At 41.4% G+C, this 15,472-nt stretch overlaps 1 protein-coding gene across 2 annotated transcripts in view; it reads right to left on the bottom strand.

Annotated features, from left to right (window-relative positions):
* Positions 1–15,472, bottom strand: part of RELN (reelin) — a 311,434-nt gene that overhangs the window by 121,617 nt on the left and 174,345 nt on the right. For both annotated transcript variants that reach the window (XM_083463882.1, XM_083463883.1), the window contains 6 exons: positions 12,009–12,160; positions 9,723–9,835; positions 8,113–8,321; positions 4,588–4,716; positions 3,631–3,740; positions 811–877 (listed from right to left, as the gene is read on the bottom strand). In XM_083463882.1, the coding sequence (XP_083320008.1) occupies positions 811–877; positions 3,631–3,740; positions 4,588–4,716; positions 8,113–8,321; positions 9,723–9,835; positions 12,009–12,160 (780 nt within the window). The remainder of the gene's footprint in view (positions 1–810; positions 878–3,630; positions 3,741–4,587; positions 4,717–8,112; positions 8,322–9,722; positions 9,836–12,008; positions 12,161–15,472) is intronic.

Raw genomic sequence — 15,472 nt, 5'->3', positions numbered from 1 at the left:
GAGGCCAGAAACCTAGGCCCAACTACCACTCAATCAAAAAGGGACTCTGCTACAAAGGTCACAGACAGAGATATATTTTACAGACCATTTTTTAATTAATAGATTTGGCGAAAGCAGTTAGGTGATGATCAGTCCACATAACCAGAACCCTAGCAAATAGAGGCTGAGGCTCTGAGGCTAATGGAGTCAGTCTCAAACACCTGATGAAGCAAAACGTCAGTGCAACTATTGTTATGGTTGGATGGTAAACGTTAAAAGTTAGGGTGACCATTGGAGTGTCAATTAGAGGAACTTTAAAATGCTCCAAAACCTCTGGAGAAAAGGCAAATAATTTTTGAAGTAGTGGATATGCAGCTCATGGAAGATGCTTTCCTCCCTGCAGCTGAAGCTATGCCTTTTGCCACTGCCAGTTGGGAGAAGTAATAATAGGTATGGTAAACAAATAAAGGCAGAAGACAAAGGGAGCAACCCATCAGGTGGTGCTGCAGTCCATGTTACATGGCGGATCCCAGGTAGGCCCCTCTGAAACACTGCAGTAGTATTTGGTGATAGCACTGCCCCCACCTTATGCCAAATAAGAGGACCTGATAATTGTTTTGATTCCATATGGGCTGAATGAATGACAGAATGACTTAACAAGAGTCTGGTCTAAGCGCGGTGAGAACTCTTCTTCTTGATAACCACTTGTAGAAGATCCTGCCTATTCTACTAGGAGAGGGGGCATTCCCAGAGGACAGACTATCTTACAACCTAGATAGAACCATAATATGAAACACAAATACATTGGCCAATGGTTTATATCAGACTTACTTGCAGCCATTTCTACTGCATTGCCCTCGACCTGAGCAGAATTTGAGGCAAGATGGCCCAATGTAAACTGCAGATAAAGAAAACTAGTTATATTATATTCTGGGACAAAGAAAAAACAAACAAGGCACAGATATACTGACTTCATAATATCAAGCAAGACTAGGATCCAAGCAATGTGACTGTGTAAGTGATAGATTTATAGTGAATATATGGATGGATGCATTTGTTAGCTATGACTCTGACTGAAACAAAACTTGCTCTTGCAAGATGATTTATGTTCTTTTGAATATTGTTACAATTAAGGTTACGCTGTGGATATTTTTTGGACATTTGCCCTTTTTTTGCAAGAAACTGACATTGATAAGTAGTTTTCCAAAAATAGCCTTACTATATCCATTATCCAGGAGCTCAATAAGACCCAAGACAAATACAAGAAAACCAGCAATGGATATGAATCCATGTGAAAACCTAAGAAGTTAGTAATGATCAATACAGTACAACATTTCAAATAACACTGTATAGCATGTACATGCTATGACAACAAACTCTAGTGCCTAGCAGGGGACCTAGCACTCTCATAGACTCCCATGTGAACAAAGTCCAGAGAAGTCCAGAGAAGCGGACACGGAGCAATGGATCCAAACTACAAGAAAGAAGATTCCACCTAAACATTAGGAAGAACTTCCTGACAGTAAGAGCTGTTCGACAGTGGAATTTGCTGCCAAGGAGTGTGGTGGAGTCTCCTCTTTTGGAGGTCTTTAAGCAGAGGCTTGACAACCATATGTCAGGAGTGCTCTGATGGTGTTTCCTGCTTGGCAGGGGGTTGGACTCGATGGCCCTTGTGGTCTCTTCCAACTCTATGATTCTATGATTCTATGAAAGTCATTCCATTTAACCAGCATGATACTGAAATTGTCCCTGGTTTGGCCCTGTTTTCCCACTGGAAACTTTGAAGCTAGCACTGGAATGCCTTGCCATTGCCATGTTCAGGCCCAAACTGGCAAGCTAAATATGTATTTCTGATGGGAAATTCATGTGGACTTGTTTTGGTTTCAAAACATGAACATTCAGTCACCAATTGTGCTGCAATTGTTCTGTTTAGAATTTACGTTTTTTTCATGGATACCTTCTTAATAACAATACACAGTGAAAAGTGTTTGATGTCGATTTTCCTTCATTTTGGGGATGTCACCACAAACAATCCAAAACATTAATATTGCCTCAAAAACAGTTAATCCCTAGTTAATGCAAAAAATAAAAATGTGCATGTGTGAATAACATTACAACAAAAAACAGCAGGAATTAACTATCACACTTTTTCATATCGCTTATCAAGCGTACATCCCCATGTCCCCCCCCACCATAAGACTAAAAGCACAATCCTAGTCATGTCTACTCAGTTTCACTGAGTTCAGTAAGGCTCACTCCTAAATAAGTATGTATAGGACTGCAGCTTTAATTCATGTAAGGTTTTTCCTGTAAAAACTGGGTTACATGGTGCAGCTTTTGGACTGCAACTTGTTTAAAAGAAGAAATATACTCCGTTTTTCATACTTCCTAGCTTGATGCAAAATTTTCGTTAAAGCAACAACACACTCACAGATCAACACCAGAGATCCTGGCCTGAAAACCTGCATTTATAATAAAATAATGTTAAAATTTATCCTATTTCTTTGTGGGGATATTAGTGAACTCTCACATTCTTTTGCAGAGCTTTGCACATTTTGCAGCTTTCTTGTTCCTCAAATATGTTTACTATAAAACCAGCTATATAGTATGTCATTCACAAATGAAGTGCTACATTGTAAAATGATTTTGCTTTGATCATGCCCTTCTTATTTTATTAACAGATCTCATATGACTTAATCTACATATCTACTGGCAATAAGGCCTGCTAAACGAGGACTGCGGGACTCGGAGCAGGCTTTGAAATTCTGCCTACTTTCTCCCTGCCTCTTCCCTCTTGCAAATGAATTCCTTGCCCACTCAGGATTAAAATGAAACCAGCCATACTCCTACACCCACTCTGGAGACTCAGTTTAAACACAATTATAAAAGTGAAAATAGGAGTGTGTGGTTGATTGCACTCAGACGGATGTAGTGATGGTTAGCTGTAATATTTAAACCCACACAGAGGCACTTCCTGTGCAAGAGACAGGGAGAGTGAAGAGAAATGGACATTAGGAGAGCATGTGGTGGCAAATCTCTAAACCTGGGTTTCCTGGTACATCTGGACCTAGCCAGAGAAATCATTCCTGCAACTCCACATGTGGCTGTGTAATAGGACACATGCATTATTATTTTTTTAAAAATTACATACGTAAATCAGGTTTATGTTTTCAAAAGAATTTCTAGGATTTCCCTCTCTCTCTCTCTCTCTCTCTCTCTCTCTCTCTCTCTCTCTGACAGGCATGACCAAAGTCCATTTTGGGGGCCTAATACTTATTGTATCAATCTAATCTGGCCCCCGTGGCAGTATATGTCCTGGGGTAAAATCTTAAAAAAAGCTCAGCAACTTCAAAAAAACTCAACAACTTTGGTCAGCCCACAAAAAAGTTTGGGCAGCCCTGGTGTATGTATTTGCCTGATTCAGTGCATAATGTTATATCCTAAGATTCTGCAAGTCATTTAAATTGGAAAAATGATATTTAGCCTCACTTTAATAAAGAAAACAACAACACCTTGGGGGGGGAGTGCTTAAGAAACTGGGATCCCCACAATTTTTATCATACTGCGAAACACAAAGGCACTCACTGAGAAGGGAGCACAGACAATAAGCACGATTGAGGCACAATGATGATGGTAATGAATACTACTAACTGTTGTCAATTGCCCACATGTTTCCAAGAATTGGTCCTGTTTGCCTCCATCGAATCCTGGTATCTCTAGTTAATGCTGCATTTGGAAGTGGAATAGTTATTCGGTTCCACCTGAAACAAACATATGAGCCTTCATGCGTTGAAACTTACAAGTCGATTTAGAGTTATAATAGTGTCAAGCTCATACCAGTTGCAGATGCTTCATTCACTCACAAAGACAAAGGGTATCCTAGCATTTAAGGATCACAGCGTCTTAAACTCTAGGAGCATGTGGAGTGGATAGAGTAGCTTAAGTCCAAATGCATGCAACTGTATTTGCATATATTCATTCCTTAATATCCTTGCCTCACTCTCCCCCCTCCAAATCTAAATTTAGCTTGTAAGCTCTCTGGCTATCATCACTGGAGCAGATTATTCTAGCTGCTCTCAATCCTTCAAATTATTGTTATACAAATAGGAACTTTGGAAACAATTCTGGAACGAACATATAATGTTCAAGGAAAGTAGAGTAAGAGCTTTTATGCCAAATCCTTATTATACTGGGATTTGCCCACACTTGAAGAAGCCTTAATGACATCACTCATAAAAGGTTTACTTTACACTTGTAATGTAACTTTATTGCTGCTTAACGAGGACTCATATATAGCCATTTAGGTTTGAATATGCAGAGGGAGTTAACCATAAGCAACTGTTTAGGCTTGATATAATTCTTAAGAAACTCACGTTTATGTAATAGATTTATCAAATCATTTTTCAGTTACTATGGGTCCTGAAAACATAAGGCTGTCCTTCTTACAATTAAAACAACCTGAGGTGAATAAAATGTATTAGCACAACATCAGATGCCTTCCTCCATTTGTCACAGAGAAGAGCTAAGACCCTGGCATCACATCCGTTGCTTTTCAGAGTCAATTTCCTCTTGCATCATTCTTGTTATTTGGGGAGCGAACTTCCTTACCCGCTGTAATTTTCAGAGGCATAGACTGTGCTGTGAGGAAGGTGAGACCCGACACATGTCTCTGGCAAACATTCAGAATGAAGTAAGGACCAGGATCGGCCATGGTTGGTGGAGAACTCCAAATTGACACTAGGAACCCAAAGAAACAGAGAAGTAAAATGGGCTGTTCATCCCACACTAACTGCGATTAATAGCAAGAACACACAAAAGCTTTAAAATCATGGCTTATTTAATAATTGATCCCCTGGATGCTGAGGTATGAAATGCCTGTGAGTGCTGAACATTCAAGATGAAACAGACATGAAGCACAGTGCGTTAAAAGATGAGATGGTAACCCTTGTCAGAAAGTGTTTAGCTGATGGGTGTGAGAGCAGTTTCTGCAAGTCTGACTTACCCAGCAGGCTGTTGTTTTTCTACATTGGGTTTAAAGAGGATTGATGCCAGTACTGGTGTGTCAAGAAGGAGGCAGACCAAAGGGAAACTGAGAGCTAAGGCCTGTGTGCTCCTACTGCTAATAGGTTTCTCAAACCATTTTGTGGAGGGGTCAGGAGGCTGAGCTGGCAATTGAGTTGGGTTATTTATATTTCATAAGTTCAGAACAATCAGGGATAAAAGGCCAAGCTGTGCACGCATGTTATATTCCACAGAAGCACAGAAATATAGTAGGCATACGAGAATAGCTGTCTTCTTGATCAAGAAGCTGCATAGTGGCAGTGGCGTAGCGTGGGTTGTCAGCACCCGGGGCAAGGCAAGTAATTTGTGCCCCCTAACCCGTGGATTTGCGCCCCCTAACCCTAACCCCCAGATGTTGCGCCCGGTGCGGCCGGGCCCCCCTGCACCCCCATGCTACGCCACTGCATAGTGGACAATCTCAGCCTCCTCCCAAGTAGCCAAGAAACTCAAAAGGCGGTGGGGGGGGGGAGAGGAGGATTGCAGTGTGTATAGATGTTAGACCTATATCAGACCACTCTGACCTGGAGAAGGAAGAGCTTCCTATGCATCTCCAAGAAGTATTCTAGTGGGTCGAGGGTGGGTACGGGGTACAAGAAGTACATGTGTGAGAGATCTTAGCTAAGGAGATATTCACATATTGGAATAGGTTCAGGTGATCACATCTTAGGTTAGATATGTATGGCACACACAGCCTCTTCCAAATCTCCTGATGACTGCTCCCAGTGGCTTCATATAGATATTAAATAGCACTGGGTATAAAATAGTGCGCTGTAGCACCCCAGAACATAACTTCTCAGGGGTGAAAAGGCACTCTCCCAGTGAACTTGACCACATAGGTAGGACCGGAACCACTGTAAAACGGATCCTCCAATCCTATCCCATGGAGCTGGTGCAGGAGGATGCCAAGGTCAACATTATCAAAAGCTTCATTGTGACTGAGGAGTAAGCTAGTACTTCCCTTGCTCAGTTCTAGGTAAAGGTGACCAAGGTTAGCTTGGTCCCAAGGCCAGACCAGAACCCAGATTGATCTTTGTCATCCAAGAATGCCCTGCTGCAACCATCTCCACCAACGTCCATAACGAGGAGGAGTGTATTTGTGAGTGGTCACAAATGTGTGAGTTAATCCAAAGTTCTTGCAACATGAATCACCTCATCTCTGAACTTTTAAAGTATTTTACTGCCACTCATTATACAAAATAAAAGCACTTTCAGTACATACTTTTGGAATAAGCACAAGTCACATTCTGTGAGCTTTCAACTAATTTGGGAAATATTGAAAGAAATGTAGCCTTTTGAAAAATGTCTGTGTAGAATAATTTAAGCAGCGCAGTTTAATTCTAATAGTCTCATTTTAAGTTCTGCAAATGAAGCATTAAGACAAATTAATAATTCATCAGCCTGGCGCCAAATAGCCAGCACATGGCTTATCCAGTTCAGAATAATTTATTTGGAATATAATTTTACTTGAAGAATGTCTTTCCGCACAATTATTGTGTGTGAGAGATTTTAAATGTAAATTAAAATAGCTTATGAGGCTTCACTGATTTCATTTGAGTTGAAATTTTATGGATACCTTTGAGGACCACATTTACTCCATATTCTACTATATTCCTAGTCATGAAATGAGAGTACTGCTAAAAATTATGCTTTGGTGGACAAGGAGATTTGCACGGTGAAATTATTTTTGAAATGTAGATGAGGTTTGTGGGAAGTTAGCAGTTCTTTTCAAAAATGAATAAAGCAAAACAAACTCCCTGAATCGGAGCCACTATGTGAGTTGAAAGGAGATCTTTCAAAAAAGATCAAAGACTGTACTGAAAAACCCTACTATGAAGCAGGAAATTATGCTTGTACCTGTACCTTAAAAGAGAAATTCATTTTAAAAGGACTGTTCTAATTGTAGATCTCTATTGAGCATGGCCTACCAAAATACAGAACACCTACATTTGCATATGTAGAACACATATGGCCAACTAAGGGTTCCCAAGAAGTTGTATGCAGAAGTTGGCCAAAACTTTCAAACCTATCTTATAGTTTTATTGTCCTAGCTGAAGAAAATAGATGCTACAGTTTTATATAAACCTACAGAATGCTGTTGTCTTTCACATGTGGCTTGGCTCACAATAATATTTCTGACACATGGTGTGACTTGGCTTGCTTGCATGGATCATCTGGGCAGGGGTGGATGGGACCTTGTGAGACCCAGAAAGAAAGCAGATGGGGCCATGGGAGGGAAGGTAGGAAAGGGGAAAGCCAGAGCCACATAGGGAGGACAAAACCAGTATAGATGAGGTGTTGGTGGAGCTGAAAGAGAACAGATGGGACCACAGGAAAGAAGGAAGGAAGGAAGGAAGGAAGGAAGGAAGGAAGGAGAGAGATGAATTGAGTGCATGCTTGGGTTGCCTGTGAAAGAGAGCTATGGAGGCAATCCTGAAAAAAGAGAGGAAGAGATTGGGGAAGTGAGTTCATTTAGAATCAATTTGAATAAATAATTGTCTTCCATTGAACAGAAAATCATGGATTCAAATGAGCAGTTTTATGGTTTGTGGTTCAGACCCCATCTATGCATTTGCTTTCAATTTACAGCAGAAAGCTGTGAGCTCAAAGGAGTTGTTGTGTATTTGTAGGTACAGACCTCAGTTCTTCCTTGTACCCAGTTACTTGGGTGAGTTACTTGTCCTTTGTGACTAGCCAGGCCTCATGGCAGCCATTTTGTGATGGTGCTCACATTTTTTTGAAACTTCTTAAAAGTGTCCACGAGCCCCAAAAGGGGCTCAATACTTTCAACTGGAGATGCCAGGGATCACTCATGGCACCTTCTACTTGCCAATCACACCCTACCAGTGAGCTATGGTCTTCTCTCCTACTATGTTCTCTCATTCTGCTTATCTTGCTACCTCAGCCCATTCATGGTGAAAAGGGTCCATGGATGGTCCCTTGTTCAGGAGCCCTCAGATCCTAACACTAGCCCTGTATAAATGCACCAAGCAACACAGGGAGGCAGTTTGATAAAAGCTAGAATTGTTAAAAGAAATTAACAATTACATTAAAAAAAGAAATAAATGCAATTACCTGTTGCCGGGTTGGTGGGTTCCACAACCCAAGTTAATAGAAAACTGTATCATATGAGTTACAGTGGTAGGAAGCACTGGCAGGACATGGAAGTAATCAACTGCCCAGACATTTCTGTTATGCCCTTGATGATTCTTCTGCTTGAGACAGAATTTTGTGGCTGGAGTCTGCAGCTCTGGACTGATGACAACCGAAACCAAAGATGGAACCTTCAACAAAAATCACATTAATTACATTTCTGTAATGTAATCTGTGAGATACATAAATTATAGACTGATAAATAGACACACACACACACAAATGCATATAAATACATACAAACTATGCTAGAAAACTTTTGTTCCAAAAGCAGTACTTGCACATAATAATAATAATAATAATAATAATAATAATAATAATAATAATTTTTATTTATACCCCGCCCTCCCCAGCCAAGGCCGGGCTCAGGGTGGCTAACAAGCAATAATAAAAACAAGTTGAATGAATACAACTTAAAAAACAAGATTAAAATACAACATTAAAATATTGAAACATTAAAATATTAAAATGCAGCCTCATCACAGGAGGAGAATGGAAAAAGAAAAAAGAAAGAGGGGGAGGGAATCAAATTGGCTCCAAGCCAAAGGCCAGGCGGAACAACTCTGTCTTACAGGCCCTGCAGGGCCCTGGTCTCATGAGGCAGAGCGTTCCACCAGGCCGGAGCCAATGTTGAAAAGGCCCTGGCTCTGGTTGAAGCTAATCTAACTTCCTTAGGGCCCGGGACCACTAGGGTGTTGCTATTTATGGACCTTAAGGTCCTTCGTGGGGCATACCGGGAGAGGTGGTCCCGTAGGTACGAGGGTCCTAGGCTGTGAAGGGCTATAAAGGTCAAAACCAGCACCTTAAATCTGACCCTGTACTCCACCGGGAGCCAGTGCAGCTGGAAAAGGACTGGGTGAATATGCTCCCATGGCAGAGACTCCGTGAGGAGCCTCGCTGCAGCATTCTGCACCCGCTGGAGTTTCTGGGACAGCTTCAAGGGCAGCCCCGCGTAGAGCGAATTACAGTAGTCAAGCCTGGAGGTGACCGTCGCATGGATCACTGTAGCCAGGTCGGGGGGGGGGGAAGGTAAGGGACCAACTGCTTGATGCGGCGAAGGTGGAAAAATGTTGCCTTGGCTGCTGCTGTAACCTGCGCCTCCATGGAAAGGAGATTAGTCATTTCTATTCTCTTGTGTGTGAATTAGGGTCCTGTATGTTATTTTTGTTGTACCCATACTACAGGAATAGGTCTAAGAGTCATTTTCATATTCCCAAAGAGGTTGGGAATTATGACTTTGTTAGGCAGGCTAGGATGAACAGAATTCATAGCCATCTTATTGAACTACAATTCCAAGAATTTTTTAAATGGTGAAGACACCGTGCTAATTTCACAACTATTTTAATAGTCTTATTACCTGAGCAAACCCTCCAAACTTGCCTCAAATTTGGGAATAGTTTTGGAAACAGGAAGGGGGGTACAGAGGAATGGGGAATTGGTGGAAATCTAATATATGAACGGAGGATCAATTTAGGAGCCAAGCATTTGTCACCTGAGTTGTGCTACCTTCAGGATTTGTTTTGAACTCTTACCCTATAAGAAGTGTAGGTCATTGTATCCAGATTTAAGTGATCTTTCCTTCCTTCAATCTTTGCATACAATATGATGTCACTTTCATGGGTTTGTCCAGCATCACAGCTCCCACCTGTAGCAATGTGTATATTGGTGGGGTTAGCTATTTAACATTCAGTTGTATATTAAAATCTTCTCACCTTACATAAAAGCAATTGTGAAAATGACAGTCGCCAAACATTGTTAAGTTGATGTGTGCAACATTTGAAACAAAAGTCAATGCCCCTGAAATGCAACAAATGCAGGAATAGAACACCCATCCCAAAATGAGGTTTAAATAAACAGTGATGAGAACCACATGCCTGGAAGTTAAAAGAAAAAGAAAAGAAAGTCACTCTGCGTAGAAAAGAAGCACATTATCCTGACTGTTTCATACTGTTCTGCTGGTTTTCTATATGCAGAAAGGTTGATTTCACACAGTATTTAAGCATGCAGATTCTTATCTGCAACTTGAAGTTTACAATCCCAACAAGACTGTTCTGTGGGATTATTCTGGATGCAGTTCAGCTCCTATATTTTAAACTCAAATTAAAATTTACTTCCACCCCCCTAATATTTTCCCCACTTGAATATTCAACCAAGTAAATTTTCACACAATGTTTTTCAGTGTGATCATAAAAGTCGACAGCCTTTCTTGCTGAGCCAACAGCTTTGCCCAAGAGTTCAGAAGGTCGACTAAAGTGTCTTTCCTGTTTTTAATGCAGGTGTGCATCTCCTGAAAGACCTGGAAATGCAGAAATCTCCCCTTCCTGTGCTTTTTTTTTGGTACATTATGCAGCACAGAGGAGACGTGACAATTCAGAGCAAATATCAGAGAACTTCCACTTCCAGTAAGAAAGGCTGTTTACTCTTTTTGACATAAAAGGCTGCTTCATCGGAAAAGCAAATTTATTCTCTGTTTCCTTTACTGTCTTTCCATTTCACATTAATGAACACAGTGTTGAAAGAATAAGCTCCACATGTAGTTTACCTGATCTGTAGAGCTTGCAAAACAACATTCCTGGAAAAAGTGTCGCAGAGACAAAGTGTGCGATTTTGCCATTGAAATCTTCTGCTTGTTGGTTCCCACTACCAAAAAGAGTTACAAAACTCCAGTAATTGCAGCTCTCTTACTAAGAGAGGCAGACGGTTTTGCTTTTGTATCTATGCCCCCTGCTTGCTATCTCATCTGCTGTCTTCGCAAAGTGTTAACCAAGGTAACAACCACCCATTTGTGGAAGGCCCGCCAGTACAAGATTTCCAAAAGTATTTCAGCATGAAGTTGTACACAATACTTTTCTGTCTGGGTTAGGTTGCTTTTAAACCACAGGCAAGTCATTATTGTAACAGCTCATTACCGGACTAGCTAGAAAAGAAAAGAAAAAATGGGAAGGCACAAAATGCAAGAGGAAGGAAGAGGAAGAGGAGGAACTCTTCAGGTGACCACCAGCATATCTATCAAGCCCTGTCCAACACCTTTAAAATTCAGATTCTTCTTCTAGGAGAGCAAGGCATAACCAATTTGAGACTTTGGCCTCCAATTCTGTTGCAAAATATGCTCCTCAAAAACACTGTCTCTGACGCAGATTCCATGACACTAGGTTCATACACCTCCCATCCCACTGGAAATGTAGCAGGTTAAGTAGAACCAGAAGCTGGAACTCGATGTTATGATTAATACAGGTCCAGTTTTCTACCTCTTCCTAGGAAATGTATAGTAAAATTTACTCAGGTCCTGATGTCATCAAATAGCATATATTTCTGCCCCTACCAGGGTTTGGAGGGGAAAATGCACAGAGTTACGAGGTCTGAAGACACAGGACTCAGCTAGATTGGTAAAGAAAAAGTGTTTTATATGTGTTGTGTATGCAATATAACACTGTGACACAAGATGATGTTGTGGAGTCCTGTCTTTCCCTACCGGATTTCCCTGTATGAGTTTACAACACAATTAACTGAATTGTTCCTTTGACGTGTCTAGATCCAGCCTCAGTATGGAAGGGATGAACTATCACCATTCTAGTTTTGTGATAACTGCTTCCTGGTGAAGGCTTAGTAGCAAGTGACAGTGAGAAAATGCTGGAAGGAAAAACAGCCAAACCAAGGGTCAAGGGTAGTTGAGGCAGTGAGGATCAAGTGCCACACAGATTCTGAAAAGGACAGGCACTCAGACAGAAGGACTGGTTGTAACACACTCTCCAAAAGAATAACTAACCTTTTCTCATCAAATGAGCACATACCAAAACATACTAATGGCTCATACTCACCCATGCTGAAATAAAACCTCAGATTTCCATAACCTGTAGTGTCCATATATGGAGTGCACAGCTTTCTCTCTCCATCTCTGAGAAAAACAGCTGATGAACCTGATTCCAGGGTTCCACATTCAGTGCCGATTACAGCTCCAGATATATCCCACCTGAAGACATTAGTCAAGATGTAAGAGATAGGGCTATTTCACACATTATGTAGATGCAATCCTTGGTACTGGGTATAGACTCAACAGGAAACCAACAGGAAACTCAACAGGAGAGCCAGTGTGGTGTAGTGGTTAAGAGCGGTAGACTCGTAATCTGGGGAACCGGGTTCGCTTCCCCGCTCCTCCACATGCAGCTGCTGGGTGACCTTGGGCCAGTCACACTTCTCTGAAGTCTCTCAGCCCCACTCACCTCGCAGAGTGTTTGTTGTGGGGGAGGAAGGGAAAGGAGAATGTTAGCCGCTTTGAGACTCCTGAAGGGGAGTGATAAAGCGGGATATCAATTCTTCTTCTTCTTCATGGTCAATATGACAGTATGTTCAGGCCTGCTGGTATGTATTTTGTTTTTCTTCCTGATTTACTACCAATATTTGTTCTCATATTATATGTGGTCTCCTGTGATATTGTTATGTTTAATGTATTAACTGTTTCATCTGGGGTAGAAAGGTGGGGTACAAATGTCTTTAAATATAAACGCACCTTACAATTTATAGCTAAAAGGTCATGTAAAGTGGCCCTTGGTCCTAAAAGCAGCAAACTTACATTAATTAATTAAAGCATATTCAGGATTTTTTGGTGGAAGGGCACCAATAATAGTGTCCAAAGCATAATAATAATAATAATAATAATAATAATAATAAGAAGAAGAAGAAGAAGAAGAAGAAGAAGCATGACAAGATTTGAAATATGTTCATCATTGTCAGGGAACTGACATCGGAGCGAGAGGCGAAGGGGAGGCTCCCAGATGATGCTGGCGAAGGACCCAGCTGCAGGGGGAGAAACAGCTCAGTAGAGGGGGAAGCCAATCAGCGCAACACCAGGGATAAAGGGGGGCAGACGGGGGAATTGGAGAGAGGGCTCCAGGACTCTTCACTGGACATCAGTGAGGAGAGCCCAGGTCCTCCGCTACCCACGCCTTCCCTATGCAGAAGACTCCCGCGCAGTGAGAGGAGGAGGAGACTGGGTGTCAAACAACTTTTATGTTGGAAGAGGTTCAAGAAACGCCCACTGACGGATTCTGCCAGTGACTGAGGCAGCCACGATGAGAAGGGGCTGTGCAGTCAGAAAGGTTTAACAAGGCAAATTAGCCTAGAGAGGCACCAGTTTACGCACGAGTAACTCATACCCATTACAATCATCATTCAAAATAGCTATATGTTTGACAAAAATTATTACAAATATTTTAAATGGTTTTTATGCATTGTGTATTATCCTGACCAAGTTGCTTGCCCCACTCTTGGCAATAGCCTCAATGATGGATGAAAAGGTTAATAATTTAAGAATAAGCAAACAAAAATGACAGAATAGGCATTTTAACTGCCACCAAGGAGCAGAATTGAGGGAAGGATCAGAGCTGTCTACCCCCTTTGTCAGTCTTGATGACCCTTTACCTAGTATCAGTGGCAAGCTGCACTGCAATTATTTAGCTAGGAATTTTTGTATTGGCACAGAGGGCAATTGTATCCCTTCAGAAGTTTCAGCCATCTCAGGCTGTGGAGAAGTAGTGAATTAATGTACAGATGCAGTCCATTCGCCTTGCAATTCTTCCTTTGTAACTGCCTTTTCAGTTGCAGTTTCCATTTCAGTCTCTTTGGGATCATGTTGGAAGGAGAAATCAGGCATGGACCTCCCACAGGTACTCGTGAAAAGCAATGTGGGGCCTCACAAGCCAACACCCACATCACACCAAATGGGTGAGCCCCCTTATTGCTGCACAAGATGCACAGAGGGGAATCTGATTACACAAGGCAATGGTGCAGATGTTTATCTACGATTCACTCCGTGGCTGATAAGCAGCTCGTGGATCAGTGACAAACAATAGGAGGGACTCACAGAAGGCTCCCTGGATCTGACTGGCGAAAGTGCAAGCAGCATATTTCAGAAAGGCGCACTGTCCTGTGTTCCTGGGAGAGATAACACCCACATCACCTGGGTTCTCAATGGCAACCAAAGCATAGGTTGCCTAGAGAAGTTTTCTCCATGTTCTCTTCAGACTGATGATGATAAATACCAACAGCAACACCTTTTCTTTTATAAATGAATTGTTATATCTGTTATATCTACAAGTCTTAGATTGGTGCCTCCCAGAAGGCTTCCTGGAGCATGACATTTGAGGACATCATCTTCCTTCATCTGAAGGACATCAAGAGCTCCAGACATTGTAGAAGTTTCCTTGGAAAGCAACAGCAGAAAATGCAGTAACGTTTTATGAAGGCCTCTTGGGGGTTAGAGAGAAAGACAAATAATAATGTTTTGAAGGTATACTTTTTTGGCCCCGAACAGTAGATTCCATGTGTCTAAAGTCTACTCACCACTTGTCTAGGACATGCACCTTCAAGAACCTACTGGAACTACAAAGAACCTTCAAAAAGCAGGTTCTGCGTAGTTTTAGGAGCAAGAACAGGGCTGCTTCCACCATGCAGCACACGGAAGCTATCAGCATTGGGAGGGATGGAGGAATAGCTGGAGCCACCAGTTGGGCTCCACTTTCGACACAAAAATGCCTCTGCCACCATTGAGCAATGATCTATCAGAAAAAGTCAAAGCACGCATCCAGTTGTTTGTATATGTGGGGATCATGCACAATATGTAAAATCCATTTACTGGATTCTCATAGGCATCTGGTTGTGAGAACAGGATGCTGGACTATATGGGCCACTGGCCTGATCCAGCAGGATCTTTTTTATGTAGCTGCAGTTTCACTGAGAACACATCTTGAACCATGCTAATGTTAATCCACATTGTATAAAGTACATGCATTTGGTACAAGTTGTATCAAATATTTTTCAATGCTTAGCGTTCAAGATGTACCTCATAATACATAAAAAAAAAATTAAGTATCAGTGCAAATCATTATTATCAGTGCAGATAGTTCCTTACACAGGACATTCTAATCAGACTGTAATTATGTAATTTCTTTTCTTCACAAAACTGCTGATACAATTTAAATACAGTCCAAACTAGTTTCTCAAGGTGGGATTACAAATGTTTGCATGCCTGTAATTGTGGGCTCTTCCAAAGACAAGGTGCCTAAGAGGTGGTGAAGTGGGTTTACTTAATCAGGGTTGTTACTTTATTGGGATAACTCCCAGGGAACCAATTTAGACTAATGATAATGAGTGGCAGGGGCTGATGTTTAATTGGAACAGCATTCACAAAAGATCCACTTATTAGGGATATATTCTGCAATTAAAAAGGGGTTAATTGGTACTGGCATTTATCTGGATTTTCAGTAACTGGTTAATTTCAGTTACT

The sequence above is a fragment of the Podarcis liolepis genome (genome assembly GCF_965112155.1).
Source record: "Podarcis liolepis genome assembly, chromosome: 10".
In the NCBI taxonomy this organism is placed as follows: domain Eukaryota; kingdom Metazoa; phylum Chordata; class Lepidosauria; order Squamata; family Lacertidae; genus Podarcis; species Podarcis liolepis.
Note: the sequence above shows the minus strand (reverse complement) of the source record. Positions and strands in the feature narration are given on the sequence as shown.